Genomic DNA, 13,462 nt, shown 5'->3' on the forward strand with positions numbered 1-13,462 from the left:
AGATTTTAAGAACCTCTATCCTCACTCCTAGTACAATCCGCAGTGACTTCCTGGAACTATGTATGTGACTCCCTAAGAACGCAAAACAAGGGCGCCTGGGTGCCTCAGTGGGTAAAGCCTCTGCCTTTGGCTCAGGTCATGATCTCAGGGTCCTGGGATGAGCCCCGCATTGGGCTCTCTGCTCAGCAGGGAGCCTGCTTCCTCCTCTCTCTGCCTGCCTCTCTGCCTACTTGTGATCTCTGTCTGTCAAATAAATAAATAAAATCTTAAAAAAAAAAAAAGAATGCAAAACAAAATGGAGAAATGGTTAAGAGACTACATTTAAAGAATGGGCAGAGGATGTAAGAAAGACAGTTGCTTTTTATCATAAATTCTTCTGGACTACTGGATTTATTATCACGCACATATATTGTTTTGATTAAAATCAAAACAAAAGAGGAAGGCTCACAAGTTAACACTTTTTGAGTTTATCATTTTATTTTCTTAAAAGAATTTATTTGAGAGCATGAGTGAGCATGAGTGGGGGGGTTGGGGGGGCAGAGGGAGAGGGAGAAGAAGACTCTTGGCTGAGTGAGGGGTCCAACAGGGGGCTTAATCCTGAGATCATAACCTGAGCTGAAGGCAGGAGCTTAACCAACTGAGACAAGCAGGTGCCCCAAGTTTATCATTTTAAATCAGACAAAATTAATGTTCTAAACCTAGACTTAAATATTTATTTTAAAAAGTGACCTTAAAGTAACCAGCAGAATGATCTTATTCTCTGCTTATCAATCTAAGGCACTCTTCATGCCAGAGAGTGCATGAAAAAGCAGGGGGCGCATTGTCCTGGACCTTCAAGTATAGCTCCAAAATTTAGGGGGTGGGAGGATGAAGGTAGGTAATTTAAATGATGATTTAAATACTGGAAAGAAACAAAGATATGGAGAAGATGAAAGTCACGTAAGTTCAAGATAAAACAGATCCCCATCTATTTCTTGCTTTTGGCAAGACAGTTAAGCATAAGAGATCTCCTAAGAGGAGATCTTCACTCTCCTCTAGCATCCATTTCAGACAAAAAGTTTGAGAAGTACAAATACAGGCCAACACTTTATTTAACCAATTAAATAAAAAACAAATTCTCAAAATTCTATGTAAAACATGACTTTACAAGTAAACTTCAAAGATTCTTAAAAGGAAAATACCAAAATAGATTTGAGGAGCATAAATTTAAGGCACTTCTTAATCCTCAAAGAATAAAATTAAGGCTACAAAAATGTCTGACAAGTGAAATTTTCCAGATTTTAGTTAAGATTGTCTCTCAAGGATTGGTAAGGCACAGTAGTACCTTGTACCTGCTTCATAAGTACCTATAAAAATGAAATGATGATTATCTTAGTAGAAAGTAGTGATTTGTCTCCAAATCACAGAGCAAGTAGTTTCCAAAACAGCTGGTGTTCAAAGTGATACACTGGAATATGGAAAGAAAATATTACAACTATTACTGAGATTTATTTTTTAATAAGCAGAAGTGGGGAAAAGGAAGAGAAACAGGGTAAGAAGGGGAGAAGGGAAAGAAGAGAGGAGGAGAGGAGGAGTGGAGGAGAAGGCAACAGAGGAAGGAAAAAGAAAGGGGGGTGGGAGAAGGGGAGCAGAAAGGAGAGGGAAGTGGTAAGGGAAAGAAGAAAATCTATCAGTGTTTAATATCTGGATCAGCAGGGGTACATGTATTTATAAATAAATAAATACACACATAATGAGGATTTGCTCAAGCATGTTTTGTAGATAGAGTTATATAATAAAAAATCTGGAGATAACTACTTCTCCATTACCCTGAAGACTACGATCCAGATGTGCCTATAAGGTTTCAGCTCTAGCTCAAAAGACTTGTTAAAAGTGAGAAAGGAATACATACATACAGTGAAATACTATTCAGCTGCACAAAGAAAACTCTATCATGTGCCACAATATGGATGAACCTCGAGGACACTGTGCTACATGAAATAAACCTGTCACAAAAGGACAAATATGGTAGTTATGAAATGAACAGATGCTTTTTAATGAAAATTTATGCCTGTCCCTCAAAAAAAAGTTTGTCCAAAGACTCTAACAAAAGATGTATTCCCTTCTCTGGCAAAACTAGTTATTTTTTGGTTCAGTAGCCAGTTAAAATTGCTGGGCATATTCACATCTGTATTGTAAATAGCTGATCACTTTCTATTTTAAAAACACTGAAGTCTTATACTTTTTCTGGTCAAGAAATGTTGCTATTTTATATATTTTGCTAAAGGAAGGATAGCAATGACACGTATAATCACTAAACACTGAACAGGAAACTTTTATTTTATACGAGTTTTAGGGGAAAAGCAAGACATTTGGATTTTCTGGTCTGTATTTAACATAAATAATCAAATGGCAAAAATATACTTTAAAATGTCTAAAACATCATTAGCAGTCTCATAGTTTAAAAAAGTTATGCTTACTACAAATAAAATACTCATTTTATATTTTATTCCTCAATGTGGAGACATACAAAATCATTACTATAAATTTATCAAGATGAAGATGGAAAATCTACAGTTCTCATTATTGCAAATATCATGACAAAATACAATAAAAATCCTTCAAGTAAAAACACTGCTTTGCTTTATAATATGCAATCAAAAGCAAAGTATGGATTTCTAACTGTTAGAAAAAAAAATCATTTTTCCAAACTTGCTATTGTTCACCTAATTATTTATTTTAAAAATTAACCATAATAACAAAACAATTACTAACTCCACAAACTTACACCTGCACTAATTTTAGTTAGAAAAAATAAATCCTTCACTAATATGCAATGTGGAATTCACCCAGTTAAATCTGATTTAAAAAAAAAAAATTACTGACTAAATTCACATTTTTGTTAAGAATTCTAACCTGCCAAACTGAAATCTAATAGAAATTATCTATCATTTTCTTACATTACAAAGCTTAGTCAATATTTAAATTTTGTCACTAAAAATATTAGTGGATTAAGTATATAAAAGACACGTAGAGAGAAATATAATTTAGGTGATGATAATGCTGTACAATATGTTGGCTAAGTGAATTTAAGTAAATAAAAAAAGAAAAAAAGAAAATAATTTAGTTCATGAGACCATCATTGCGAAGAAAACTGAATTCAGAATTTACACTAGAACAAGAAAAACAAATGGTGACTTCTAATTCGTCTTCTAGTACTAAGTTACATCTATGAATGATTCTGTAGCTTCTGGGTCTTCAAAGACAGATGAGCAACACATAACCTGGATGCGGACTTAACACTAAGGGAACCATGTGTTTTAAGTATTCTGCATTACTTGCCACCAAAGAATTAAATGTACAGATGCAGGTAATTTCCAGTCATTTTCACTAGGTAGGGTTCAGTAAGTGATGGAATACAGTTTATAGATAGTACCTATAAGATAATTTTTGTAAAGGTATTTGTGTGTAGAAACAACTAAAACTGAGTGGTTCAACAAAGAACTTAAGACTCTGAGTAAGGTTCTTTACACATTTATGCTTAGTTGAAATGGTTGGAATTGAGACATGGTGACTGGTTAGTAAGAATATTTTTAATTTTTTACAGGTATTTGGACATTCCATAGCAAGAATTTATCCCTTTTTAATTTTTGTATTAAGGAGATCAAAGTTTTAAATGATTTTCTCTTAGGACACATTAAAAACAGGTCCACAATTAGTTTACCAAGTTTTTAATGCTAATCTCATTAGACCTATAAATCTTATTCCCTCTTAGACTTAGACTTTTCTTTAATTGAATTCAGATATCTGAAGCTAAATATATATATATATATATATATTCCAAGGCAAACTTTATGAAAAGTTAGACTTTTTCTTTTTTTGTCCACATAAAAAATAACGCACAGGAAATTACTCCTTAAAAATGAAAAGAGATGTCATAAAAATGAAAATATTTTTAAAAATTTGAAAACTAAGATTATCACATATGGGCTAATAAATTATAAAACAAAAATTTAACAGCTAGGTAGAAAGCATTATGAAGATCCTTTTCACATCAAGATATAATATATACAGTTTCAACATTAGAAAGTCTAGAAACAGGGATACAGTTGTTTAAAATATTTACTTTTCCTGGTATTATGAACACTTAGAAATCCAAAACCCCTAATGGCCAGAATCATAGTATGCAAAACATAAAGCAGCTTCATTTGAAATGTTTTCCAGACATTTCAAGCCATAGTCTGATTTACCATGATTAGCATTGACATTTATTCCTACACATTTAAAAAGATGTTGAAGTCTAAGGAATAGAAAACATCAAAGGGAATAATTTAAAAGCAGAATAAAAAGCAGAGATGGTTTTCTGAAATGCTAATCATTGTTTCATATCAAAAATATGGCTTGATTAAAGGAAATTTCTCAATTTTCTATTTTAAGTGCCATACAAAATAAAATGGGCCCAAAGTACCCCAACCCCTCCAAAACAACACAAAGCAAGCTGAGCCATAAAAGCCTATTTCTAAAGCTAGTATCTTGCCTGCAAGACTGGGAGGACTATGAGAACTGATGGTTGAAAGAGCTTTGGTAAAGCCCACACATTCCATGGAGAATACCACTACCTGGTGGGGGCTAGGCATAGCAAAGTGCCTTCCTGCCAAAGAAAGAAGAGAGAATCTGTATTTGGGATAGAACAAAGACCAGTGTTACAGAATATTTGAAAAGCAAATGATCATTTCAAAAGCAAAAGATTTAAGAAAATTACATTAGATACTTCTAATTGCAGGTGCACAAGTGTCTCACAGTTTGAAAACTGCACCAGAAACTTGACACTGTATTTTCACCATAAAACCATTTGTTCATGCTTTAAGAAAACGGACTGTAACAAAAACTTTCTCTGAATTAATTAAAATGTAATTACACTTGACAAAGTTATCATTCGGATGAACAAATATAGTTTCAGTTTTAAAAATAAATAAACACGAATACACTAACCAGGTAAAGCTTTTGAGTGTGTGTGTTCTTTGTTAGGAACATGTGCACCTCCACCAAACACAGCAGACCACATTTTTTCATTCAGAGGATGGGCCATGATCCGAAATAGTTCATTACTGGAATGTGTCGCCAGGCCATGGATGAAGAGACTCAGATACACTGCTGTGAGAATCTCACAGAGCAAGACTGTAAGCCCTGACTGGGCTTCCTCGCCAGAAGAATTCAAAAGTCGAATCAGAGAAGTGATTCCTAGAACAAACAAACACAGCTACCACTGACAATAAATTTTAAAAAGAACTGTATCTTTTAATTTTTGAAAAAACTGTCTTATATCAGGATTGAAGTTTTTTCTTCTCTAGATTCACAGACTAGTAGAACTTATTACAGTTAATGCACAAATTTGTTCAATTTAGAGAAACAATGAAAATCTACCATCTAATACAAATCTGATAGATAAAATTTAATTCCCACCACAAATGTCATTCTATCAAACATCTATCACGACAAAAAAAAATTATAACAAGTGATATAACAAAACATTTGAGTTATTTTAGTAAAACTGTCAGGGAAATACCAATGTTAGAAAGGAAAAAAAAAGACCAATGTTAAGTAACTGCGAAATTTACCATGAGTGCTAAATACTGAAGTGGTATCAATTCTAACAATATTTAACACTGATTATCATGCAGCAAAACCATACCAAATGTACTTTGTCCTCATTTGATTAAATTTAGGCTAAGAAAAAACTCATATATATTTATTTACATACATATATACATAAATTATTTATACCTGGCCATTGCGCTGGTGATGTATTTGGAGTTATTGCTTCATCTAAGCTTCCTGTTTTCAAAGAATGTCGATGGGGAAGCAGTACTGTCTGATACATCATTCCAGTAAACTGATTTGTTTGAAATGAACTAAGAAAACAGAACATTCAAATAAGAACAATCTGTAATAATATAAGACAAAAATAATACAAATGTAATGATCTAAAATGAAACATGTAATATTTCCATGTTTTAGATCTAACTTCTAGAGTATCTTAAAATTCAAATTTTATTAGTTGTACTGCTATTACGATCCAAGCACTGTTCTCTATAGTCTGGTGCTATATTAAAATCAAGTATCCTTTAAGTGTAAACATGTAAATTTTCTAAATTAAAATACAAGTGATAGGTTTTTAAGTATATTTATTTAATGAAAGATAAAAAATACATACAAATGAGAAAACTAAATCACTCATGACCACAAAAAGCAAGCTATTCTATGAAAGTTCAAAACAAGGTTATCTGGTTGAAAACAAAGTCAGTTTAGGTTAAGTTTGATATTTAATGGCTGTCAGTGCTACATTAGGTTAGGTTACATCAAGTATATGCACAAGGTACCAGGGATATAATGAAAAGTGTGGTTTCTGTATCCATGAAATTTATAGTCTGGTGGAGGAATCGGACACAAATAACTTTATCAGATTGCTTTCTTTATTTCTTTGAGAGAGAGTGAGCAAGTGAGCAGAGGAAAAGGATGCAGAGGGAGAGGAAGAGAGAGAATCCCAAGGAGACTACACAACCAGCAAAAAGCCTGAAGTGGGGCTTGATCCCATGACCCAGAGATAATGACCTGAGATGAAATCAAGAGTCAGGTGCCCCTATCATATTGCTTTTAGAGAACAAACCTATGCATACAGGGTTATGAAAGCAAAAGGTGAGGAGCACTTTACATAATTTGGGAATTCAGGGTAAGCTTCTCCAAGTAAATGGCACTTCATACTAAAATTAAATAAACAGACGAATGAACAAAGTAACTTGCAGCTTGACATAAACTATGAAATAAATCTGAAAGAAGATGGTACAAAAATATTTGTTAAATCCTGTCAGAAATTCCTATATCAAATGTGAGTAAATGAATGTCATATTTAAACATAGCGCATCTATTGGTTTAGATCTGTTCTGACTGGCAAGTCTTCTATTAGACATAAAACTTTGATGCATTTGTAAATAGTTTCTCTTACTTTACTTTGCAGTTGAGAAATGGCAGGCTGCCAACAACAAAAAAAATCCCCCCTGCTACAATAAACCTATGGAAATGATGAAAATAAAGCTCCACTCAATAACAAGAAAGTGAACTCTTGGAGGATGAAAGCCAAAGAAATCAAGTTGAAACTACTTTGGGAATACAGAAGCAGATTAGTAAATTGAGACTCCCATGGTAGAACTGAAACACAAACAAGCAAAAATCAACACCAAGAAAGGCTAATATCAGATAAAAAACAACAAACTCTGTGAATGACCTGTACCTGAGGAAGCAGACTTATCAGAACATGACAGAAGGTGCTTTATACTCAGAGACATTAAAACAATAATATAGACAGTAAGTTATAAAAATAAAAGTGACCATTAAAATCAACAAGGAGATCTTAAAAATGAAAAACAGAATTTATAAAACACAAACTCAGCCTAAATAAAAGACGAGACATTGCTGAAGAAAGAGTGAGTGTCTAGAAAATGGCATTAGGATTTCTCCTAAAATGAAGCAAAAATAAATAAAGAAAAAAAATATGAGATGAAAGGTAAAAGGAAAATAAGAGAAACCTGTGAGTTCCAATACCTAATAAGAAATAGGAGACAAAAGACAAAATATTTAAAGAAAAAAAGTCAAGAAACAAAAACAAAGGATCATAGGGGAAAAATAAGAGAGAGGCAAACCAAGAAACAGACTCCTAACTCTAGAGAACACACCGATGGTCACCAGAGGGGAGGTGGGTGGAGGGAGGGAGGAAATAGGCGACAGGGATTAAGGACGGCACTTGATGAGCACTGGGTGATGTATGGAAATGTTGAATCACTACACTGTATACCTGAAACTAATATTACACTGTATGTTAACTAACTGGAGTTTAAGTAAAAATTTTTTAAAAAGGAATGAGAATTTCAAAGAACTAAAGGAAGATACCAAAGTGTCAAACAGTGTGTTTTAAAAGCCTAGCTAAATTATAGTGAAACCTTGGGCTATAAAGGGAAATATCATAAACATCACTCTTTGATCAAATTTTTCTCAATTTCCAGTCAGTTACTCCTTCCTGTGTGTTCCCTGAACCTTTCCTTATATTATAAATATACAATATAGTACATTGTAATGTTATAGTATATAATTATAACTGTACTATAGTACTTATCACTTAAGTGCAATGTCATGTTATATATATTACTTATCAACTCATACATTTGTTTCTAACTAGATGGACCTCAAGAAAGGAGAACTTATCTCAGGGCATATCACAAGGCCTGGCATTAGGCAGTAATCAATAAAAGTTAACTAGTTACACTGACAAGGGTCTACTTAACATTCACTTGCCACAAAGGCAGAAAAGCTAAAATTCAAAGATGGAGAAATAGTACTCATCATTTCAAATGCTTTTGGTATTATTTAGACTGTCATAAACAGTTTTTCTAAGCAAGAGCATACAAATTCTGAAACCTCATCAGTTATTGCAAACATTCCTAAATTTCACAAAAAGATATTTACCTGTAGTTATGACTACCACAAAGGCACTGATAAATACAAGCAGAAAGTGAGGCTGCTAAAGTATGCATTACATATACCTGAAAAAAAAAAACACCAAAATTAAGTATAACTTTTAAAAAATCAAACTTGTCTCAAGACCTACTATAATCTAGCGATGTAAAAAAGATGGAAAAACTATTTTGTCCTTAAAAACTATTTCTGTTTTTTCCTTAACACTCATGTATGCATATAGAGATCACACTACAAACAAATTAAAAACATGAAGGCCATTGGCAGAAATCATAAAACACACACCTGCTACCTAATTTCTATTTTAAGAATAAATGGGAACAGATGTTAGCTATTCAGTAGTGCATAAGCCATGTATTAAAAGAAACCCCTCCAAGATTCAACCTTCTTCCTCAATGAAAATATGTAAAATCACAGTCTGATAAATGATAGTTTACCGATGGACAGGTCATTGAAGCATATGCTAACATATATTCTAACTACAAGAGAAAACAAACAATCGAAAGAGAATGCAATTACTTAGAAAAAGAAGAAGGTTTGAAAGACAGCAACTGAAGGGCAAACAGTAGTACTGAGAAAGAGAAGGCTCTAAACATGGCATGACAAGCAATGAGAGAGGCAGATCTGAGAAGCACAACCCAGGTCAGAAAGCAACTAGATTAGACTATTTAAAAGACTAGGTTCTTGATCTAATCATCAAATATGACAGTCTGATATGTAGATAAAAAAAGGGAGTCGTAGATTAAAACTGAATTGGTATTTCCCCTTCAATTATCAATAAGATGTGTGGTTATGAATTAAAATCAAGAATATCATCATAAAAATGAAGACAGCAAGTCCAAATATGGAAAATTACAAAAATGATCAGAATATTTCCGAGCTTCTCTAATCAAAAAGTGGAATCTATTTCTCTACTTACTGAATCTGGAATGACCATGGGACTTGCTTTGACCAAGATGGCAAAATGCTATGTAACTTATCAACCTAGTCCCCCAAAAGGCTTGCAAATGCTATTCTTGCTGATTTTTAAACACCCTGCAACCACTATGTGAAATAACCTAGGCGTGACAGTTAATTTTATGTATCAGCTTAACTGGACCAAGGGGTGCCCAGACATTTGGCCAAACATTCTGGGTGTATCTATAAAGCTGATGTGAGATGCAATTAACATTGGTAGGAGTGGAAGACTGAGTAAGAAAGACTGCCCTCCCTAATGTGGGCAGGCCTCATCCAATCAGTCGAAGACCTAAATAGAACAATAAAGCTGTAAAAAGGGAACTTCTGCCTGGCTGCACTGAGCTGGAACATTGGTGTTTTCCTGTTTCTACGTTAGAACAGAAACACTAGCTCTTCTTAGGTCTCAAGCCTGTTGGCTTTCAGACTAGAACTTATACTCTACTGGCTCTCCTGGTTCTCAGGCCTCTAGACCGAAACTGGAACTGCACAATAGGTCCTGGGTCTCCAGCTGGATAACTGCCAATCTTGGGACTTGTCAGCCTCCATAATTATGTGAGCCAACTGCTTATAAAACACAGTTCTATACACATACATAAACACATCATATTGGTTCTGTTTTTCTAGAGAACCTAGGCTGCTTGATCGTCGACTATCAGTCCTGGAAATAGTCTGCCAACCACTAAAAATATAAACATGGCCATCCTAATCCAGAATCCAGCCAGCCTACCAGCTGACCAAAGACAAATGAGAATATCCAGAAGTCAGTCCAGGTAGACGAAATTAGAAGAACTGAGATGCCAACCCACTGAATCATAAGCAAAACAAATGATGGTCATTTGAAGATACTAATGTTTCAGAATGGTTCTTAAACAGCTTTAAAGTTGTGCACAATCTGAAGGAAATTTAATTCCTTACTGAATAACATACCATGTGGACACTTATTCTACAGAAGAGTACAGGAAAAGTGACAAAATTAAATGACAAGGGTTAAGGTTATTCAAGAAGGTAAAACTGTAGGAGAGGCCACCATTAGGCAAGCAGAATATGAAACAGGTGTGATATCACAGCCTGTGAGGTAGACGAGAACCAAATGACATACTATTCAAGAAAAAAGAGAGAGAAAAATAGACAAACCTGGTCATACTTGAAAGGATTTCAGTATGTTTTAGAGTAAAGATGAAACGTGAAATGTGATATCAATGGTATATAAAGTACAGCGGTGATGGGTGGCAAGATGATGTGGATGATTAGATAACTGTATGATGAGTTATGCATCAGAATCACCTAAGAAACTTCCTAAAAATACATATTCTTGAGACTCATTCTCACACACTGATTCAATAAGTTTGGAGTCAACTTAAGAATGTAAACTTTTTAACAAGCATGTCAGGTGATTCTGCTGTAGCTCATTAATAAAACACTGCCTGCCCTAGAGAAACAAGAGAGGCAAAATACTTCACATTAATCTTAAAATATATAGTGTTTTAATATTAACAAAGGAAAGTTTACTTGTATATTAATAATTTTACACCAAAATTATTTCTAAAAGGCAATTTCTAAGTCATTTCTAAAAGTTTCTACTTCTAAAAGGCAATCAGCTTTTTGCCTAAGTGTAATACTAGAAGAATTACTCATGTATCTGTATACATACCATATACATACCGTATAGATACATGTATCCGTATACAAACTCTAAGTTTTCTTTGACCAAAAAATATGTAAGTGGTAATGTAACAATTCCTATGTGCAGTCTGATGTTTAAAACTGTCTCCAAAAAGTGCTGCTTTACATTTTTCCTTTGGTTTTATCATAATAAGTAGCTAAGTTTTAAAGAATGAATCAAGCATACTTACTTTGCTGCTCTGGATGTCGGGATGGGGTGGTGAATCGAAGTTTATGATGGCATGCAGAATATCATGTGTGAGGTTACTGAGGTGCAGTAACGGGTTGGCAACAACTGTCTTGGCACTGGCTGTACAGGCAAAGAGGAGGGGTACTGAGGTCTGCTCTGACAGAGGACTGGGAAATACTGGTTCTGAGGTTTCCTTAAAAACAAAGCGAAAAAAAGGTTAATCAACTGTTTACAGTTTTAATCCATTACTTAACTAATTCAGGGGCCTCTTGGAAACATTTTAAAACAATTAAAAACTAAAAGCATGACAGAAACTTTCATAGAGTTACGGGACCTGAGGAGGTCAACATTCCACCAAATATAATGAAAAAAATGAGAGGACAATACCCTCTTATTCTAATGAGAAGCCCATCACCTCACACAGCACTCATAAGAATTCAGAGTATGAATTCACCTGATCAAAGGGCCTGATGCTGAATGATCCTGAAACTATTACACACACAACTCTACAAATTCATAATACAATGCACCATACAAAAAAGAGCATCCCTTAAACAGCCATAGTGAAGAAAACCAAAATTTTTAATATTTAAAAACAAACAGAGCAATACCAAAAACTGTTTCTCCTATGTGTACTACTTTAACTGGCCATTGTCTAAGTTACATACCTGCTGAGATTCTTGTAAAAGCAAAATCAATTCCATTCTCACAGAGGCAAGACCGCCACCATGGGACCCATGAAGTATGCAGTAACTCAGAAACATCCGCAAGAGGGACTGATATTTCAAAAGCCACTGTCTTTTTTCCTGAAAATTTTCTCTTAGTTGTTTCACTTTCGTTTGCTGAAGCACATCTTCAGCATCTCCATTTAATCCAAATTCATCTCCATTTTCACCAAATGCAGCCTCTAAGTCTTCACCATCTGAACAGTAGTCACAAGTCCTCTGAAGAGCTATCACCTCTTTTTCAAGCCAGTGGTAGAGCTGGTAACGCAATTTTCCACCATCTATTTCATACCCAGTAGATAATGTACGAAGTTCTACTGTGAGAATCTTTAAACATGCTCTAAATTTTAATTGAACTGCAATGATATCTTCTGATGGACTTAAAATGTCGTTTTCATCTAGTGTGCTGAGAGATTCTATGTAATTAGAACTTGTCTCATCTATTTTTTTCCCCATTTTCCTCTGTAAAGGTTTTAGTTCTTTCATTGAAATAGGGAGATCCTCATCTTCATCGTTATCACTGTCCCATTTTAATTCTAAAGAGTCATCCTGAAATACAACACTCGGTTGGCTCCAGTCAAAAGAAAGAGTGGAGTTTGACTGCTTCTCTGAGGAACCTTCTGAAGAAGATCCAAAACCATTCATTAGTGACTGTGACCAGTCAATAGCAGAAGACTTATCTTCCCTGGCATCCAACTTTAATGGAGAAGAAGGGGAACAGTCTTTACTAGTATCCAGGAAACTAGATGTTCTGCAAAAAGGTTTTGTTTTCTTGATGACTTTTGGCATCTTCGATAATACTTCCAAAGCTAACATAGGGCAGCCAGCTTTCAAATGAGCACTGGCTGTGGTAAAAAATAATCTTCTTTCACTTAAATTAATTGTTCCTGCCAGCCCACTTTTTCCTGTTAAACTCATGTGTGTGGACAAAACATCAGATGATCCAAAATGACGTCTTAGCAAAAGAGGATGTGTTCTTAGATAATTGTAAAAATTAAAAACTGCAGGATTACAGGGTGACATCATGACTTGATCTGAAAGAAAATTCATTCTATCAGCTAAGAAAAGTTCAAGACTTGTACCGCAGTCCTTTTTCTGGACCATGGCACTTTTATCTACCTGGTCTTTTGACCACCTTTTACTAAGACAACAAACTAATATACAGCAATGAATAGACAAGAACACATTTGTAAAGAAAGTGTTTTCACACGAAGGAAAAACAAAGGTTATACTGATTTCACACCTCTTCAATCAACAATATAAGATTATTTAAAATACCCACTTTCACATTCATAGTTATTATACTTCCCTCAACATTCCTTCCCAGTCTGCTCAGCTAAATCTTCCTCATCCTCTACTTTAGAATGTTAAGAGTGTCCTAGAGTTCAAGGTTTGACTTCTGTTCTATCTACCCTCCATGAGA

At 34.4% G+C, this 13,462-nt stretch overlaps 1 protein-coding gene across 5 annotated transcripts in view; it reads right to left on the reverse strand.

The window, feature by feature from the left end:
- DMXL1 (Dmx like 1) overlaps window positions 1–13,462 on the reverse strand; it is a 125,790-nt gene that overhangs the window by 50,349 nt on the left and 61,979 nt on the right. For 3 of the 5 annotated variants that reach the window (XM_047729209.1, XM_047729208.1, XM_047729212.1), the window contains 6 exons: window positions 11,983–13,073; window positions 11,316–11,507; window positions 8,497–8,573; window positions 5,764–5,891; window positions 4,972–5,220; window positions 4,517–4,630 (listed from right to left, as the gene is read on the reverse strand). In XM_047729209.1, coding sequence (XP_047585165.1) covers window positions 4,517–4,630; window positions 4,972–5,220; window positions 5,764–5,891; window positions 8,497–8,573; window positions 11,316–11,507; window positions 11,983–13,073 — 1,851 coding nt within the window. The remainder of the gene's footprint in view (window positions 1–4,516; window positions 4,631–4,971; window positions 5,221–5,763; window positions 5,892–8,496; window positions 8,574–11,315; window positions 11,508–11,982; window positions 13,074–13,462) is intronic. The other 2 variants (XM_047729211.1, XM_047729210.1) reach the window with 1 other exon arrangement.

Source organism: Lutra lutra, chromosome 5 (genome assembly GCF_902655055.1).
Source record: "Lutra lutra chromosome 5, mLutLut1.2, whole genome shotgun sequence".
Classification (NCBI taxonomy): Eukaryota; Metazoa; Chordata; class Mammalia; order Carnivora; family Mustelidae; genus Lutra; species Lutra lutra.